General features: G+C 38.0%; 1 protein-coding gene across 4 annotated transcripts in view; it reads right to left on the reverse strand.

Moving 5' to 3' along the window:
* Nucleotides 1-1,062: 1,062 nt before the first annotated feature.
* Nucleotides 1,063-20,312, reverse strand: part of LOC125456370 (5'-AMP-activated protein kinase subunit beta-2-like) — a 45,397-nt gene continuing 26,147 nt past the window's right edge. For 2 of the 4 annotated variants that reach the window (XM_048539414.2, XM_048539413.2), the window contains exons 5-8: nucleotides 20,170-20,284; nucleotides 13,093-13,226; nucleotides 11,418-11,486; nucleotides 1,063-3,330 (exon numbers count right to left, since the gene is read on the reverse strand). In XM_048539414.2, the coding sequence (XP_048395371.1) occupies nucleotides 3,253-3,330; nucleotides 11,418-11,486; nucleotides 13,093-13,226; nucleotides 20,170-20,284 (396 nt within the window). In that variant the 3' untranslated portion in view covers nucleotides 1,063-3,252. Of the gene's footprint in view, nucleotides 3,331-10,077; nucleotides 10,163-11,417; nucleotides 11,487-12,821; nucleotides 12,864-13,092; nucleotides 13,227-20,169; nucleotides 20,285-20,312 lie in introns of all 4 variants that reach the window. The other 2 variants (XM_059647858.1, XR_009446059.1) reach the window with 2 other exon arrangements.

Here is a 20,312-nt window from a genome sequence, read left to right on the forward strand (position 1 = left end):
CTCCTCCCTCTTGTTTAGATTCATTTGGTAGTATTCAAGTTCTTCTTATCTAACAAGCCAAATCAGTGTTCGTAGAGTGGAGCTGGAGGAACACACCAAGCCAGCTGAAGAAGGGTCCTGATCCAAAACATCAACTTCCTCGCTCCTCTGATGCTGCCTGGCCTGCTGTGTTCCTGGCAGCATCAGAGCGGAAAAGTTGATGTTTTGGATCAGGACCCTTCTTCAACTGGCTTGGTGTGTTCCTCCAGCTCCACACTGTTATCTCTGACTTCAGCATCTGCAGTTCTTACTATGAGTCAGTCATTACAGACCTGGCCCTCAATTTACATTCTTATCTTACAGTGGAATCCTTGCCAGTCCAAAGACCCATCTGATTCATTAACAATAGATTTGTAGACTTATAATGTTACAAGCAATTCATGCAATCAAAGATGGCAGATGATGCAATCTGCTAAATAATTACAGGATCTTTATTTCAATTGCTACAAGTATTTAAAAAAGGCTTAATCAAAACTGAAACAAAATTGCAGACTATTTATTTGGACTATGAATTCAAGAGTTAAACGTACATCCCTCTGACAGAGGTGAAAATTGCATCAACCAAGCCCATTAAGTATGCCCTTCCACAGTCAGAATTTTAAAAACATGGTGGCATTGAAAGGAGAATGATCCTTTATATTAAAAAAATTGCTTCATGTTTAAAGCTATTTCCTACTTAACCAAAGGTTCAAGTATCTGAAGCAACTACAGTAGTCTTGTCTGCAATGTAATTAAAAACAATATTTCTACATTCTTCACTGGACTTTATAAATTTTGGCAAAGAAATATTATTTAAATGAATGTTTCAATACAAAGTAAACAAAGGTGTGGTAACTATCATGGCAACACCAATGTTAATCAAGAAATGACTGATTCCAGTGATTTCAATCACTGACATATCAAGTTCACCTTACCTTCAAAGCCTGTGATTAGAAAATGCATCCTCCTTGCAGATTTGTGAACTGTGAATGTTAGACATTACAAAATAAAAGTGGGGTTTTATGGTTAAGAATGCACCACCCATTTTGTAACAAGCTGAGATACTTTATTTTCGTTACAACATTGTATAGTATACACATCAATTTATACAATAAGTGCACTCCAGTATCTGTAACGACTTGAATATTCATGCCATTTCACACACAAATCTAGATCACTTTGTCCTCCAGAAAAAAAGTTATAGAGAAGAACCATTTGCTATTCAATCACAAAGGAGTTAAAAGAATCAACAATCTAAGGCTTTGAATCTACCTAAACAATTCATACTGCCCTAAGAACAGTGGATCATTTGGTATTGTCTCTGGAGTATAACTCAAATGTCACATTTCCCATTTGTTTCAAAGGGAACGAGTTCTGGGATTGCTAAATCTCTAGTGTGCCAAGGAAGTAACAAATTTAGCTTGCAATGCATAGTCCCTATACTCCAGTTCTGCTAGAAAATGACAAATCATCCAGCAATTGCATTAAATACTTGGGAAATATAACAATTAATTCCCAATTCAGAGTTTCTGAAGATGAGCAACAACACCAGATAGTAGACTGTGGTATTCAAACAAGATGGTTATTTCAAATCTTTATGCCTGTGCACTTTTAATTTGCAGCTTTAGATTAGTTTCAATTATTAGAGCTGATTAAGATTAGATGTCCCTGCATCTTGAACTGAAATAAAGATTCTTGACATGTCACTTGGCAGTAATTTAGCTGGAAGGAAAATCAGTTCGATCAACTTGATCTGGAAAACCATTTTCGGTCTCCTTCTAGCTGTCCTTTCATACAATCGCTGAATGACATGGCACTGAAAGGTGCATTGTTTGATTGGCTTCCATGATGGATCTTTGAAAGAGTGATTATCTCACCCTCCAGCTCTTTCCGCATAATTAAATATTTTCCCTTCAAGTACTTATCCGAATCCTTTCAGGTAGTGCAGTCCACATTGCGACGTGTTCTCCACAAATGCTGCTTCTAGTTCTTTTGTAATCAACCTAAATTCTTATCTGTTGGTTACTGACCATTAGAAACTATTTTTCCTTATTTACACCAAGATCATTCATCGTCTTAATCATCTCTGCTCTCCAGAGAATAACCCAGCATTTTTTTATTTTGTTCACTTAACTGAAGTCCCTCACTCTTAGTACATCTGAGTAAACCTTGCAAAGATTTACATAATATATTACTTTTCATACTCAAAAGCCACTATTGCTAAAGCCAAGGATCCCAGATGCTTTTCTTTAATGAAAAAAACTTCTCAACTTGTCCTGTCACACTATAGGATCTTTGTTCAGTTCTGTACCTGCACCTACCTCTCCATACAACTGTACAATTTGGTTTATATTGCCATTTCTTATTCTGCTACGAAAATGTATCATTTCACACTTCTCTGTATTTAATTTCACCTGTCTGCCAGTTTCACCCATCAACATCATTCTGAACTTATTTACCATTATCTAAACCACAACACAAATCCTCCAATCAACACATCAAGTCTGTGCAAATGAAGTTTTAGCAAATTTATAATATTCTAACTCTAACTTCAAACTACAATTTATTTTTGTCAATCCTTTGATGGCTTCGTAAATACATTTGCTTGCTGTGGGGGGAATCCATTATTTAATGTACTTCACATTTTGCAAACCGATATTCTAAATAATAGGTTCTTTCAAAAACATTCACACCAGTGCATCAACAATAAATTAAAGAGGTACGCTGATACATATAAAGGTTCAGGTATTAAAAGATAGCACACTGCTGAAAGCTAGATTTCATTCCACATACTAAACTGTAAGAGGTTTTAATCAAAAAAATTAATTTCTAGAACAAATAAGGTAAAGTTGTAACCACCCACCCACCAAGTCAAATGTAATACAAATTAGAATATTAAGCAAGCTTTTAGAAATATTTTACTAGAAAATCTTTTGAATTTCAACTGTAAGCTTTTCCCTATATAGCAGCTCATCATGACTGAGACAGTTCCTCAATTTCAGATGCATTTCAAGTTTCCCAAAGTACAAATCTAAAGTGAACATTCTGCATTGCCGTAGCTGATACCATAGTTTTCAGTGTCACACTTGTACGTCAATCTGGTAAAGTGCTTGTAACTATTATGTAGAAGGCAACCAACACAACTGCTAAAATCCTAATGAAGCTCCATCACTGAGTGGCCAACTAACAGACATTAATTTACCATTTGGGCATGCTGACTATCGGGATGGCAGATCAGATTGGTTTATAGAGTAAAGTAGTAACATATTTCTTCTTATATCGATGGGTGGCACTAAGAACCATCACGCCATCCTAGGATAGAAAAGTAAGGTTTTCGTTAAAACACTGAAGAGCAGCATTGACTTTAAATTCATCTTGACATCGTTAAGCAGGTTATTCAAATTGAGATCAGCTGAAGTACTAAATCATTGAGCAACCAATAGCAGATGTACAGTGTAGCAAATAATACAGTTAAACTACAATAAAAAGCAATTTTCCCATTTTAGAGCTAGGATGCCAATTTTCTGACCATTTAAAAAAAACCTTTTAATCCAATGAAGAAGAATTGTAAAATACACTAACACAGAAGTTACATAATCAATTAGTAAATCAGATCACTAAAATACAGTTAAGATTCTCTGAATAGAAATAGATCTATTCAGCCTGTCAAGTCTGGCCTGACAAAATCATGGCTGATGATGGCTTGAATAGGGACCTCCTTCCAGTAGCTCAATTTTGTACACCAACTACTTCTTCATGAATAAACCACACAGATTGTACATTGTATATGAAACATTCCTAATCTCTACTGAGGTAACTGACCTTACCTACATCACCATAAGTAAACTACAGTTAGTCTCAGCTCCCTTATGGCAGGTCAGGAGTGGGGGAGGTGTGTGGTAGGATAAATATTCTACAGTCCTTACTATCATTTTGTACACCCAGCTAATGTGGATACTTGGCAAGGTCAGAACCAGGTCTAGCTGTGTTTCTCAAAGTTCAGTACATTGGCCTGGGCCACAAATAAATAACGAGTATTTGAAAATGGTAGCAAAGTTTTCAGCATCTGTGGAAACATACTCTAGCAGTTAATTAATTTCAAACATCCAATTATAAGGTCAATTCCTCTATTACCTCAATCTCTCAGTCTGAAACACAATTATCAAATCAGACTAAATGCACAAGTTGTACAAGGGTAATCAAAAGTCACTGGAGTCAGGGTAAGTCCCAGATGATTGGAAAATTGCTGTTGTAACCCCCTTGTTTAAGAAAGGATCGAGGCAAAAGATGGAAAATTATGGGCCGATTAGCCTAATCTCGGTTGTTGGTAAAATTCTAGAATCCATTGTCAAGGATGAGATTTCTAAATTCCTGGAAGTGCAGGGTCAGATTAGAACAAGTCAGCAAGGATTTAGTAAGGGGACGTCGCGCCTGACAAACCTGTTAAAATTCTTTGAACAGGTAACAAGTATGTTAGACCAGGGAAACCCAGTACATGTTATCTATCGAGACTTCCAAAAGGCCGTTGATAAGGTCCCTCACGAGAGGCTGCTGAGTAAGGTGAGGGCACATAGTGTTCGAGGTAAGCTACTGGCTTGGATTGAGGATTGGCTGTCTGACAGAAGGCAGAGAGTTGGGATAAAAGGCTCTTTTTCAGAGTGACAAGTGGTGTCCCGCAGGGTTCAGTGTTGGGGCCGGAGCTATTCACCTTATATATTAATGATTTGGATGAAGGGACTGGGGGCATTCTGGCAAAGTTTGCCGATGATACGAAGATAGGTGGACAGGCAGGTAGTACTGAGGAGGTGGGGAAGCTGCAGAAAGATTTAGACAGTTTAGGAGAGTTGTCCAGGAAATGGCTGATGAAATTCAACGTGAACAAATGTGAGGTTTTGCACTTTGGAAAAATGAATACAGGCATGGACTATTTTCTAACCAGTGAGAAAATTCGTAAAGCAGAAGTACAAAGGGATCTGGGAGTGTTGGTCCAGGATTCTCTAAAGGTTAACTTGCAGGTAGAGTCCATGATTAAGAAAGCGAATGTAATGTTGTTGTTTATCTCAAGAGGGTTGGAATATAAAAGCAGTGATGTGCTTCTGAGACTTTATAAAGCTCTAGTTAGGTCCCATTTAGAATACTGCATCCAATTTTCGGCCCCACACCTCAGGAAGGACATACTAACCCTGGAGCGTGTCCAGCAGAGATTCACACAGATGATCCCTGGAATGGTAGGTTCAACGTATGATGAACGACTAAGGATCCTGGGATTGTACTCATTAGAGTTTAGAAGGTTGAGGGGAGATCAAATAGAAACTTACAAGATAACGTATGGCTTAGAAGGGGTGAATGCTGGGAAGTTGTTTCCGTTAGGCGGGGAGACTAGGACCCATGGGCACAGCCTTAAAATTAGAGGGGGTAAATTTCAAACAGAAATGAGACGACATTTCTTCAGCCAGAGAGTGGTGGGCCTGTGGAATTCACTGCCACGGAGTGCAGTGGAGGCCGGGACGTTAGATGCCTTCAAGGCAGAGATCGACAAATTCTTGATCTCACAAGGAATCAAGGGCTACGGGGAGAGTGCAGGGAAGTGGAGTTGAAATGCCCATCAGCCATGATTTAAATGGTGGAGTGGACTTGATGGGCCGAATGGCCTTACTTCCACTCCTATGTCTTATGGTCTTATCAAGAGGACAAGGATACTGACATGTGTGGAAAGAAAGAGCCAATATCATACATACATTTCTACTTCTGTTAAATAGCCTGAATCAGTTTAGCTGAAGAAAGCACAAACAAAACCCAGACTTAAGATAGGATCGAGAATAAATTTTCAGCTTTTAGCTTTCCATTCAGTTTTGAAATAATGGGGCAAGTTTTCACAAGGCACTGACCCGAGTTTGTGACATATCAGATTGGCTGGAATAAAGAAGCAGGTTTCATGGGGGCTCTGAAATCTTCTTATTGGGTATGGACCAGTGCAGACTTGCAGCAGCCCAGGCTGAATTTATAAAGCCTAGAAGGGCACTCCTGTCTCAAAAGTAAAAGTGCACTTACTTTAGGAATCCTTACTGGCTGCCATTTTAACTACTTTATGACTTTTTTCCCCCTGAACAGCCACAAATTGTTTAAACCAAGCGTTTAATCAGCTGCATAATTACTTAATATACCTTATCCAAAATTTCATTAGTTTGATTGTCAGTTCCAGTTGGGTCACTGAAATTTCATATTCTATATTGTTAGTAGTGAAAAATCTGTATAAGCTGTTGAGTGCTATGTGGAGATTCTTCCTCACTGTAAATTCGCAGCACTGGGAGGAGGTCATGTCACCAAGGTATGATGATGTGGAGGTGCCGGTGTTGGACTGGGGTGGACAAAGTCAGAAGTCACATGACATCAGGTTATAGTCCAACAGGTTTATTTGAAATCACATGTTTTCGAAGCGCAGCTCACTTAACCTGAAGAAGGGGCTACAATCCGAAAGCTTGTGATTTCAAATAAACCTGTTGGTTTATAATCTGGTATCATGTGACTTCTGACTTTGACCAAGGTGTCATGGCTTTCATGGTAATGATTGTTATGGCATTTGGCCACTAGAGAGAGCTCTCTGGCCTGTTGAGATTTGACATTAACTATTTTAGCAATCTTAGGTTTCAGGGTAGGACCTGTTCCTTTTTGCCTTGAGATATTCAGAATGCAGCAGAAGAAAATTCAGCAGGAAGGCAGAATATTTTTTCCAGTTCTGTTTCAAAACTAGCTTTGAAAAGATGGCTCAATTCATATAAGGAAAAACATCGTTCAACAGACAAGGCAGTCTGAAAATACTCTTAAAATTGAGAGGAAAACCACACATACAATTGAGTCTAAATGGAAGGTCACGTTGAATTGCGGACTTGACCACATTTCCTTGAAGGTCCATCCACTGTCTCTTAACTGTTGATATCACCCTATGATTGCCAAAGTGAAGGTAAATCGGTTTACTTGGCCCATTTGGACAGTGGCAAGTTAAGGAACATTCTAAGAAACAGGATTATCAACAGGTGTGAGGTGAGGCTTTGTACACTGACTGCCATTAAGCATTTGGTCGTTACCTAGGCAAACCAAGAAGTCAATGCCACCATGGAGAGAACAAAAATAGCTTGCCTGAGGGATACAAAAAAGCATACTTGACTCTGGTGGAATAAAGATAGTAAATGTTGGAGAATTACAGTAGTCTGGCAGCAGCAGGGATTGGTGCTGGGTCCACTTTTGTTTAGCATTTATATAAATGATCTAGATGAGAAAATAGAAGGCATTGTTCGTAAGTTTGTAGATGACACCAAGATTGGTAGTATGGTGTACAGAAAAGGTCATCTAAAATTACAAAGAGATTTTGATCAATTGGAGCAATGGATTGAAGAGTGACAGATGAAGGTTAATGTGGATAAATACATTTTGGTAAAGAAAACAAGGGTAGGACTTATACAATTAAAAGTAGGGCCTTGGGTAGTGTCGTAGAACACAGGAATCCAGAGATGCAAGTGCATAATTCTTTAAAGTTTGCATCATATATGGATAGAGCGGTTAAGGTGATGTTTGGCACACTTGACTTCATTGCTCACACCTTTGACCGTAGGAGTTGGGATGTTATGTTGAGGTTGTACAGGACATTAGTGAGGCCTCTGCTGGAGTACTGTGTTCAGTTCTGGTTACCCAGTTATAGGAAGGGTACTATTAAGCTAGAGAGGGTTCAGAAGAGAATTGCCAGGATGTTGCTGGGAATGGAGGGTTTAAGTTAGGAGGGGGGGCTGAATAGGCTGGGACTTTCTTCACTGAAATGTAGGAAGTTGAGGGGTGACCTTATAGAGGTTTATAAGGTCATGAAGGGTATAGATAGATATGAAGGGTATACAGAACACATACATGAGCAGGTTCGGGAACAGCTTCTTTCCGGCTGTTATCATACTGTTGCATGGACTCAAGCCTTAAATAATCTAACCTGCAATGTAACCTGTATGCCTCTAAATCTTTTTGGATCTGCACATCCGTTGCTTGCTGTGATCAGCCTGTGCTGCTTGTAAACAAAGCTTTTCACTGTATTTCGGTATACATGCCAATAAAATCAAAGTCAAAACAAAAGGTAACGTGAATGGCAGGTGTCTTTTCCTGAGGGTGGGGGATTTCAAGACTAGGGGCCATATTTTTAACATGAGGGATGAAGGATTTTGAAAAGTCATGAAGGGCAATTTTTATTTTGCACGGAGAGTGGTTCATGTATGAAAAAAACCTTTAGCGGAAGGGGTAGATGTGGATATAGTTACAATGTTTAAAATACATTTGGACAAGTACAAGAAGAAATGTTTGGAAGGATTTGGGCCAAGCAAAGGCATGTGGAACTAGTTTAGTTTGGGATTATGATTGGCATGGACTAGTTGGATTAAAAGGTCTGCTTCTGTGCTGTATGATTCTATGGCTGAGTTTTATTTAACCTATGCCAATTTGCACATTGCACAGGCAGTCATCTGTCAACGCCTAACTGAAGAGAGGGGAATAAGTTAAAAATTCGAGTCCATTCTTCAGGTCTTAACTCATATTGGACTTGAAATTTTAACTCCATTTCTCTCTCTACAGATGGTGGCAGACCTGCTGAGTTTCTCCAGAATTTCTTCTTTTTATTTCAGCTTTACAACATCCAAGGTATTTGTTTTTATTTAATTCTTGAGGAACAGTCTAGGCAAATCTTTTGTCAAGAGTGTCAGAACTGTGTCTTCAGAAAGCCGATGAGGTGGAGCAGTTTAGAAATCCAACTGCACAATGAATGCCTTTGACAATACAAAGTTTCTTTGCAAGCATTATGAATTAATAAATTATCCAGTTGACAACGATAATAATCAACTGCTCTCAACCTCATTTGAGCAGAGCTGGCTGATGTCCTTCTGACTCCCCAAAGCATATTTCTGCAAGAAGCAGCAGATACACGAAGGCAGTGAAAATCTGCCTCCAAGAGCGCAAATTGTCTGAAAAGACTCTCAGGGATGACCAATCAGAGAAAAGTCTGCCTCATAAATAGAATGGAAGGAAAGGATGAAGAATTGCTCCTCCAATCGTAGACTGGTTGTCTTCTGTGTTTTCTGCTGATAAGTTTATGAGTGAACCTATTAGAAACAAACGCAGCAGAAAATCAGCTTATGATTGCAGGAGCAGCTAGGTTAGTGAGTGCTAGCAGTGGGCAGCAAGTGGTCTGGCAATCACTTTGTAAAGATCAGGAGGGGAAGCAGAGGCTGGCAGCATCAATGCTTGAAGGGGGAAAGGAAAGCTTCATTTTTGTTGAGCAGTTGTCTGCCCACTAAATGCAAGATGGGGTTGGGGAGTCATAGGTAAACTGTGGGGAGACAGGAAGGCTGTAATAGGGTTAGAAGTGAGGGGCAGGACAGGGGTACTTGGGGGCTGTGGGAGATGGTGTAAGCAGTAAGGGGGTTGAGGGCGGAGAGGAGAGAAATGGCAAGAGGAATAGGGATGACCACAAAAATGCTGAGGGAGCTGCAAGACAGCTGGGGGGTGTTTAGTACAGGCATCTCAGGGAGAGGCAGACTGTGCCACAAGGCAGCCACCGGAACACAGAAGGATACAAGTTGACTAGGAAGCAAGCTGATAAGGAGTCAGGGCTGACCACAATGGGACTGGAGAGAGAAGAGTGGGCTGCAAGGAGACTGGGTGGTGACAATTTTGCTGAAAGGGGTGAGGGAGAGAATGGGAGGTCACAAGGAGGATGAGTGCGCGTGGGACACTGCAAGGGCAAGGAGCAGTCAGGAAGGTTACCAAGAAGATAGACCATTTTCAAACTTGTTAATAAAGGAACACAACTAACTCGGAGCTAAGAAAAACCTAAAATTACTGAACTAATTCATTACTTGCAGACGGATGGGCTTTCTCTAGCTTATAGCTGCAAATGTGCAGGAGCCAGTCCATGGGGAAGACTGCAGTGAATGCTGTCGCAATGAACATTGTCAAGGGCTAAATTTAAGTCTGAGATATGATCTGAAATTCAGTAAAAAGGATAGCAGTGATTGTTTAAAATATCCTCACCTTGTAAATATACAATGGACAAGATGTGATCTCACTAGTTTGTAGAAGGTGTATTTGGGGGATGGCTTTTTGTATGCGGAAGCATCTGAAAGTTATTTTGAAAAAAGCATCAATAACTTATGCTTGTTGTCTTGTTCCAAATTAAGTATTGTGATATCTAGAAAATTAATGGATTTCATTCTGTGTTGCGACTTTAAAGTTAATAGGCTGATATCATTTATTGAGAATATTGATGAATTCTTCTGAATCTTCCTCTGCACAAATCCAATACCCTTGAGATCAACACAAATACAAGGCAAAAACAGAAATTGCTGGAAAAGTTCAGCAGGTCTGGCAACACCGATGTACAGAAATCAGAGTTATCATTTCAAGTCAAGTGACCCTCGCTCAGAACAGTGATTTACAGAATCTGCAGTTGTTTTGGGTTTTTGTTCACATAAATATAGAAAAAAGATAACGTTACTGTATGACTGCATCAACTAATGATGGAGTTTGTGGGAATGAAGAGAAAAAACTCCTAAAACCCTAAAAGTAACTCTGAAAATCAAAAAATAATCCTTGAGGAGGGGGATGCCCTGAAAGAATAATATTTTGTGCCTTGGAGCCAAGCCAGATTACACACTGTCAACTGTAATATATCAACTGTCCTGGAAGTACAGGCTCTGATGAAGAAACCTGAAAATAAATTATTTGATGTAGAAATCACAGTACAATCTGCAGTATTCAAAATCATCAGTCTCAAAAAAAAAGCAACTGTTTGAAACATCATTAAAATAGAAGCAAAACACAGCAGATGCTGAAAATCTGAAATTAAAAATGTGCTGGAAATCTATAATTGAAACGTTAACTTTGTTTTCTGCCCACAGATACTGCCAGACCTGCTGAGATTTCCCAGAATTCCTGTTCTTATTTATGTTTAGAAAACACTGACTGGTCAAATAGGAAGTCATGCAAGACCTAAAATGCCGAACTTAAGGTTCCACACTGAATGGCATGTGCACAAGATAGCAAAGTTTGTAAAAACTGCTTATTCCCTTGGTATTGTAGGTGACAGTATAGTATTTTCCTAAGTATATGGCTAACCTCAAGAACGCTGCATTTACAGTTTTTAATCATTCTAACTAGCTGTCAAGGCTTGAACATTTTAAGGACTTCTACAACTCTACACTGATTCTTCAGTTTCTTCATTTGAACATAGTTGATAGTTAAAGTCATTAATTGGTTGATCTAATGTACTTCAACAAGCCAATAAAATGAAAAAAGCGCACATTTCTTTACTCACTATTTTTACATAGGTCACATTCAATTTCAACAGAATTTGAAATGTATAACCAACTTACTTTTATGGAAAGTGCATATAGATGATTCAACATCACATGGTTTGGTTCAGGTAGTAAAGCGGGATCACACTAGATGAACAAGTTAAAAAACTGATTAATCTTACAGTCAACCAATTGCTTAAATAGATTATAGAATAAAGATTAATAGTTAGTTGAACCCTGAAACAGGTTTGCAACAGCTCTCTAAAGGCTGCTTAACAAACAACAAATAATATCATTCCAAACTGAACTATTTGTATTAGCTTGCAATCCATTTGCACTAAAATTCTCCATGTCAAATCCCGATGTTGGAGTCAGGAGGTAAACAAAAACTTCTGGAAAAGTGAGACAACAGTGGAAGGAAAATAGAAAACTGCAAGAATGGATTAAAAAGAACTGGGTTTTAACAGGCAAAGGATACATAAATAAAACAGTGACAGGATAGTTAAGGACTAAACTGAAACTTTGGAGGAAAACACTGACATCTTTAAATTAAAAACATCTAGACTTGCAGGAAGTCTGAAAACAGTGCAACATATTTCATAAATACAAAAGAACTTAACACCGATAAATCCCCTGGACTAGGCGATGTTTATGTGAAGAAAATGGATAAAACTGGAAAAGAAATTTTTGAATTCTCATTGAAGATCTTTCCGTCACTGGAGGTTATACACATAAAAATGAGCAACAGAGATGGTCTAAGCAGAGATAGTAACGCTGAATCAGGTAAAATAATAATTTTAAGTAACAGATAACTACTTATTGGATTATCAAAATTATTTTAAAAGTCAGCAATGATTTAAAAAGGGAAAGATTCATGGTGAGAAGCCTTATAAATTTATGGAATATCTTTGATAATTTCCCACACAGAACATTTAGCAAAACTACAAATCGTGGAAAATCTGAAGAGAATGTGGGATAAAATTTATTTTTAAAATTGAGAAATGGTCCATACTGGTGAGAGGTGTTGTTTATACTGAGCTGTTGCTGTCAAGTGCAGAATTGTGAACTTCAATATTTGAACTCCTGTAGTTTCTTAGCTACATAAATTGCAAAATATAACTATAAGCTTATCAAAGATCCAGAGGACAGGAAAACAGAAGCAGCAAAAAGGACAAAAGACACAGTAAACAGATTATAAAAGGATTTAGTTCAGTTATTCAATTGATCAGACGACTGAAATTTAATATTAATATTACAGGTTATAGAAAAATGGAGCAATGTAAGTATTGGAAAGAACTGTAATTTATGTAGTACTACTCACAACTTCAGGCTGTCAGAATTGGTTACAACTAATTAAGTACTTCTTAATTATAGTTACTCTTACAATCTTGTGAAACACAGATCCAATTTCTGCACAGAGGTCCGAAAGAGAGCACTTAGATAAATGAATAGATAATTTTTTTTTTTAATATTATAACGTACCTTTGATGATTCACTGATAGAATTTAAGGTTGGAGTTTATTTCTGGAAAAAAACAAAATGTGTTCTTTCTTCCACATAAGCACTTGACAAATGCATTTAAAAACAGTTTGCGTTCCTGCCTCAGTCTTGTATGTACTATTAGAGGGTTCTGAAGATTTAAAATTATATATAAATTGTAAGCAGTTGGAATAACGCAGGAACCAAATGAGAAGATGAAATGACAGATTTGTTTATGGCTACACCAGCAAATTAATTATTTTAATGAACTTACTGAAATATGTGTATCCTTGTTGAGAATGACCTGGAGCAGATGGGGAGGTAAAATGGGAGGTGCCTTAAAACGTTCTTCAGGCTTCAACACATATATATCTTGATGGTATGGACCTGGAGGGGAGCTTGACAAATCTAAAACAAATGGAATATTACATCAGTAGAACAGTGTATACAAATTATTGAAAAAAAAATGTCTTCCCTTAGAATATCGTGTGGCATCATTGAATATGGATCTTTTAATTGCCAGGAGGAGAAACATAAAAGTAGGGAAGTTTTGATAGAACTGTTCAAGGCATCGGTTGAGCCATACTGGATTACTGTGAACAGTTTTGGTAGATGCCAAAAGGAGGTTTCCCCTTCTGGCAGAAGCTAGAACTAGGTGCAGTTTAAAATGAGGGAGTCTCCAATTTAAGGCAGATGAGCAGGAAGTTCAAAGAAGATCAGTAGTGTTTGGAGTTCCTTTCCACAGACATCAATGGTTGAATAAATTCAAAGCTGAGTCAGACATATTTTTCTTTGATTGATAAAGAATTTGAGGGTTATGGAGATCCTGAAAGAAATTGGAGTTAAGGCCACCATCAGAACTGACATGATGTGCAGTGATTGAGCAGACTCAATGTACTGAAAAGCAAGAATCTTTCTCAGTCTTAAATATACACAGACTCTGCCCCCAGAGCTCTTGTGACAAGGGGATCTAAAGCCTCTCAACCCACAGAGAAGAAACTCATTTACATCTCAGTCTCAAATTTGAACTCCTTTATTCTGAAACTGCCTTCTGGTCTTAGACTCTTCCATGAAAGGAAACATCTTCTCAATATCTACCCTGTTAAGCTCGTTAAGAATCTATAGGTTTCAATGAGATCACCATTTCTAAACTCCAACGAGTAGAGTCCCAGGCTGTTTAACCTTTGCTCATAAGACAATCCCTCTACACCAGGGATCATCCTCGTGAACTTTCTCTGAACTGCTTCCAACAAAATTATACCCTTCCTTAAATAAGGGAATCAAAACTGCTCACAATACTCCAGTTGTGCTCTCACCAGCATCTCATACAGTTGCAGTAAGACTTCCCTACTCTTATACTCTTACCCACTTGAAATAAGGGTTAATATTCCATTAGCCTTCCCTTTTATCAGCTGCACTTATGTGTTGGCTTTGTGTTTCATGTGTAAGTACCCACAAGTCCCTTTGTATTGCAGCCTTCTATAGTTTTTCCCCATTTAAATAATATTCTATTTTTTTGTTCTCCCTTACAAAACTTTAAAAATCGTCACATTTTCCCACATTATACTCCATTTGCCATTTTTTTGCCCACTTACTTAATCTACTAATAGCTCTCCGTAAATTGTTTGCATTCCTCCCATAACCTGCCTTTCCACCTATCATAGTGTCATCTACATTTTCTTCCTCTAAGCCATTAATGTTTGTGCGTGTGTTTATAAAAGTATACAGAATCAAACGTTATGTGAAAAGGGCAGGAAAATGGAAATGAGGAATATTGAATCAGCCGTGATCCTGTTGAATGACACAGCAGGCTCAATGAGTTGAGCAGCTTACTCCTGTTCCTATTTTTTACGGTCTTGAACCTTTCTAAAATGTAGAGAACTTTGAAAAGATGCAACTAATTCACTTACTGTTTCTTCAGCTACTCATTTCTGACCCTCAGATGCAGAAAATCAGTTCTGGGGCCACTGTCAGCCTTTAGTCTTATTAATTGCTCTACTACTAGAATAAATTCAATCTAAGAACAACCTTTTTATTTCCTCTCAGAGGGTCGATGTCTTCAGAATTCTTTAATGGAGACAGAATTTTTAAAAGATATTTTAAATGTAGATAGATTCTTGATCAGCAAAGACATGAAAGGTTTTTGTCAATAGGCAGGAATGTAGAGTTGAGGTTGAAATCAGATCAGCCAGGTGGAACACAGTCAATGGCCGAGTGGCCTTCTCCTGCTCTTAATTAATATAGGTTGTATTTTACTTCTTGTGATCATAATTATTCAAGTTCCTCTTTTCTGCAATTTTTTTCACCTATTTTGGGATGCTTTCTGTATTTTGTACCATGAAAGCAGATACAATCCAAATCTGCCTTTACTGATTCTCCAGATTCAGCCAAAAAGAGACTAACACTTATTCGAAATGGCCTTTTCTTTTTTATAAATTTCTGTAAACTTTTACTATCTGTTGATATTACTTGTTGGTTTATTTCAATTTCTCCTTTCTCTTAAGTCAACATTTGCTTATTTTCAAAAATTCCCACTCGTGTGCACAACCACTAACCTTTGCAATATCATACATCTTTTCATTCGAATTGAACTGAAATTCCACAGATTGGCCACGGACCATGCAACTTTCCTGTACATTTTTATGTTCACAATGGAGCATGACTCAGAAAACCTGTGAAGTATCTCCTTAATTTTTTTCCAATGGTTCTGTACCATCTTGTAACACATTTTCCATTCTAACCTCTTTATAATTGCTTGTATTTAGGTTTACAATATGAGTTTGAGATCAAAATTTCCTATTAACAATCAATGTGAAATTCCAGCAGGTTATGATCACTTCTTAAATGATTCTTTACTATTCTCCTTTCCCAATAGCATTGTGAATGTACCTGCACCAGACTGACTGCAGTGGCTTGACAACATGGCTCACCACCACATTTCCAAAGTCTTTTAGGGATCGGCAATAAAAGCTAGCCTTGTCAGTGATAACAACATCTCAGGTAGGTATAAAAAGAATGCAGTTATTTAATAATTCTGTCTAAATAGATATTACCAAGTCAAAAATAGCCTGTTCCCAGATTGGTTTCAATATGATTAGCTTCAAAATATTCTCGAAGACACCTTAAAAACTCATGTACTCAGCAAATTTTGCCAATTTGATTCATAAAATCTAAGTTTAAAATTTCAAACAAATATTATAGTATCTTTCTTACAAACTTCCATCATTTGTGATTTATACATATAGTTGTTGTGACACATAAACCACTCCCACTATGACTTCTTTGCTGCTCCTTATCTCTATCCAGCTGAGCCTTCATTTCGATTCTTCAAAACAAGATCATTTCTCATTACTGTCGTGACCTTCAGCTTTGTTATCAGAGCCAGCCCACCCTCCTTTTCCTCTCTTCCTGTCCTAAAATATCAAATGTCCTTGAATATTCAGCTCCTAGCCAGTGTCATTTTGCAAACATTTCTTTGTAATAACTATCATGTCATACACTAAGACTACAAGACATAGGAGAAGTAGGTCTTTCAGCCCATTAAATGCATTCTACTATTCCATGAGATCATGACTGAAAATCCTCTACTCCACTTTCCTGCATTTTCCCCATAGCTCTGGATTCCCTTAATGATTAAAAACCTGTCTATCGCAGCCATGAATATATCGACCCAGACTCAACAACCCTCTGCGGGGAACAATTCCACAGATTTGCTATCCTCCGACAAAAGAAATTCCGCCTCATCTCTATCTTAAATGTGTGATCCCTTGTTCTGAGATAATGTGTTCTGATCCTAGACATTCCCACAAGGGGATATATCCTTTCCACATCTACCCTGTTAATTCTACGAATCTCTCATTTGTTTCAAGAAGGTAACTTATGGTTCTAAATTTCCATGATTACAGACCCAACCTACTCAATCTATCCTCATAAGATAGTCAGTCCATACCTGGTATCAGCCTGGTGAGCTTCCTCTGGACAGCCTCCAATGCCTTTCCTCTTGTAAGCAGCTCAAAATTATTCACAATATTCCAGCTGTGGTCTAGCTAGTGCCGTGTATGGTTTCAGCAAATCCTCCCTAGCTTTTATATTCCATTCCCTTTGAAATAAAGGCCAACATCCCATTTGTCTTCCTGTTAGCAGATGAATTGAGATGCTAGCTTTTTGTGATTCAGGGATCAGGATTCCCAAAACCCACTGTTCCATAGCTTTCTGCAACCTTTTGCCATTTAACTAATATTCCTACTGCCACAATGCATAACCTCACATTGTCCTATATTATGTTGAACCTAGCCATTTATTTTTATTTGTTTCTATTTCATCATTCTTTATTATGAATTCACGTAACATTCATAAGAAGAACCTTTCATTCTGTACCCTGAACTTATTTCCCTATGCCTTCTTATGTTTGCACACACTATCCCTTCCTGTCACTCTGATTTCCCTTTTCACATAGCTCAATTGACTTGGCCTTTCACTTTATCTTTCTAAATCCTCACTCAAATGTATCTTACCTCCAGTCTATTATTTAGTTTAAAGCCTTCTCTAACAGCTCTAGTTATATATGACAACACATTGGTCCTGTTGCAGTTAAAGTGTAGGCTGTCCCAAAGGCACAGCTTTCTTTATCCCCAGTCCTAGTGCCAATACTTCACGAATCAAAACATGTTCTTCTCACGCCATCTTCAGGTTGTGCATTAATCTCTAATATTTTCTGGTGACTCAAGTAATAATTCAGACATTATTCCCTTTGTTGTTCTGCTTTCTAATTTAGCTGCTGGCTATTCATACTCCTTCTGCAGAACCACTTTCTTAGTCCTATCTATGTTAATGGTAGCCACATGGAGTACATGGATAATTGGTTATTTCCACACTTAATCAAAATTCCTTTCCAGCTTGGGAGCTTTCAGGACTCTACACCTTGGTCACACAGAACAGTATTATCCCTCCAATGATATTCTTCTTTGTAACAACCTCATTAGTTTTTACTTCTCTGACTTGCGTGGTTCTGTGCAGCATGGTGCTGTGGTCAATTTATTCATCCTCTCTGCAGTTCATATTCTCAGCTATAAACCTCAAACCTGTTGGAACTATTGCAAAGGCTGAGGCTCCGCTTTTGCTATCTTCTATAATTGCCTACTGTAGTCACAATCTCCTGCCCATAAACCAAAACAGATGTAACTATCCTGATGTATGACTACCTTCTGGAATAAACTGCCCAGTTAACCTGTACCTTCCCTATTGCATCATCGTACTTGCATGTTGGAATGCAGCTAATAAGCTCGAAGCTGCAGTTCCTCAAGCTGCAGACAACAGTTACTGTGGATCACATTCGTGTTCACCAGTTCCAACATGCTACATCCATAACAAATCATCTGCCCTGCCATACTGATGTTTGATTTAATTAAGCTTTCAAGTTGAGAAATATCATTTCTGCTTGTCTGAAGTTATAAAAATGGTTTAACTGGTTAAACTATGAATTTAATGTAATATTTACATCTCTCCATTACTGGTGTCAATCTGTTTTTAAACTACAAATCGTATGTTGAATTCAGTCAATGAAACTCTTCTCAGCTGCTTCTTTCCCACACATTTAAATGGAGTTACAGAATGCTTCTAATTCAGTGCTTGGAAACTGTCACAAAAATGGTTATTTTGTATTGCTTAAGTGTAAGCTCCCTTCCTGCATGCAATAATTCTGGTGAATAACAGATTCACAATTGCTGGATGTCCCCTAGACATTTAGCCAAATGTCAAAAAAAAGCACCTTCCAAACTCACAAACACTTCCATCTAGAAGGACAGGGGCAGCAGATACATTGATCAGCATCTACAAAACTTGGCAATATATTGCCATTCCTTCACTGTCACTGGGTCAAAATCCTGGAATTCCCTCCTTGACAAAACTGTGGGTCTACCTATGGAACACGGACTGCAGCAATTCAAGAAAGCAGCTCACCACCACCTTCCCGAGGGCAACCATGGAAAAGGCAATAAATGCTCACCCAGCCAGTGATGCTCACATTTCATATGTGAATAAAAAAAACACAATTTTCACTTTGGAATCAAAACAAGACGCACTGATTGGCTATTTAACAATGGATTGCATTAGAGGTAAGTCCAAAGCAACTTTAAACCAACATCTACAAAGAGTCGTCACTATAGAGGATTCCTGCTTTTCGTTCCTTCTACCCTACTCCACATGTGAAAAGGTCAATTTCAGCAATCTGGTTTCTGTCCAAGCAGAGACCAGATAACTCAGTAAAGACCAGAAATCAAACCTGGGGCATTCTTCAATGATAGGGTTAGAATTACATCACGTTGCAGGTTGACCACTTAGAGGAACTCAAAATAACCAATTCCACAGTGACCCTCGGAAAAAATCCCACCCAGACCTAAGTCCGTACCCTTTCCTTGTAACCATGCATTTCTCATGGCTAATCCACCTAACTTACACACCCCTGGGCACTACTGGCAATTTAGCATTGCGAATCCACATAATCTGCATATCTTTGTACTGTGGAGGTAACCAGAGCACCCAGAGTCACCGAAAGGAAGATCAGTATTCCAAACTACATTATTTGTGGTTTTTCTTTAGTCTTATTCTAAACTATTTCAGGCCCAAAATTCGCATTGGTAGTATTTGAGGCCGGTCTCCAAACAGTCACTACCATTTTTTTCGATTTCTTACAGACTCGTCAAACAGGTACGTTGCCTGGACATTCACTGCATATATTAGCTCTTAATTGGTACAGAGTGCCTCAGTACCAGATTAGATAGCTTTCACTGAAGAGTCTTCAATTTTGACTTTCCTTCCAAATACTTTACTAACAGAAATGCAAAAATCATAAATTATCTAAAATTTCACACTTATGGTGATACAATCAAAATGTTTAGCTGGTGTGCATTATAACAAAGATACCACTTTTCATTTTAAGTAGGCACACGAATTACAAAAAAAATTATTAATACTACCTTCATCAATTTAACGAATAGCAGGTAAGTTCACTTCAATGTTCTAGCCAACACTTAGCTCTCAGTCAACACCCAAAACAGATCATCTAGCCACTGACCACTGCATTTCCAATATTACAATAAAGATTACTCTTCAAAAACACTTCAAAAGCGTTTGGGACAATCCTAGGTCATAAAAGAAATGATATAAATTCAGGTATTTTCCTATACGACAAGCTGATGAATAATAATCTGTTAAATATAGATCATCAATTTCATCCACTTGCCACCAGACAGACATGCTTTTCCACAGTATGATCTTTCTCTTTAAAAAAAAGTCTTTAATCAACTACCAGTTTTATTTTGACTAATTGGGCCCTCTACAGCTACACACTCACCTGAAGTATCTGAACACTCTAGTGAGTCCAGTTTAAGGGCATCAAATACTTCAAAGTCAGATTTCTTCACGTGAATAACGTTATTGATTGTCCCAAGTTGACTGGTTGTTACTGGCTGAAAAGAAAGAGAAAGACAATTATAG

The sequence above is a fragment of the Stegostoma tigrinum genome, chromosome 8 (genome assembly GCF_030684315.1).
Source record: "Stegostoma tigrinum isolate sSteTig4 chromosome 8, sSteTig4.hap1, whole genome shotgun sequence".
In the NCBI taxonomy this organism is placed as follows: Eukaryota; Metazoa; Chordata; class Chondrichthyes; order Orectolobiformes; family Stegostomatidae; genus Stegostoma; species Stegostoma tigrinum.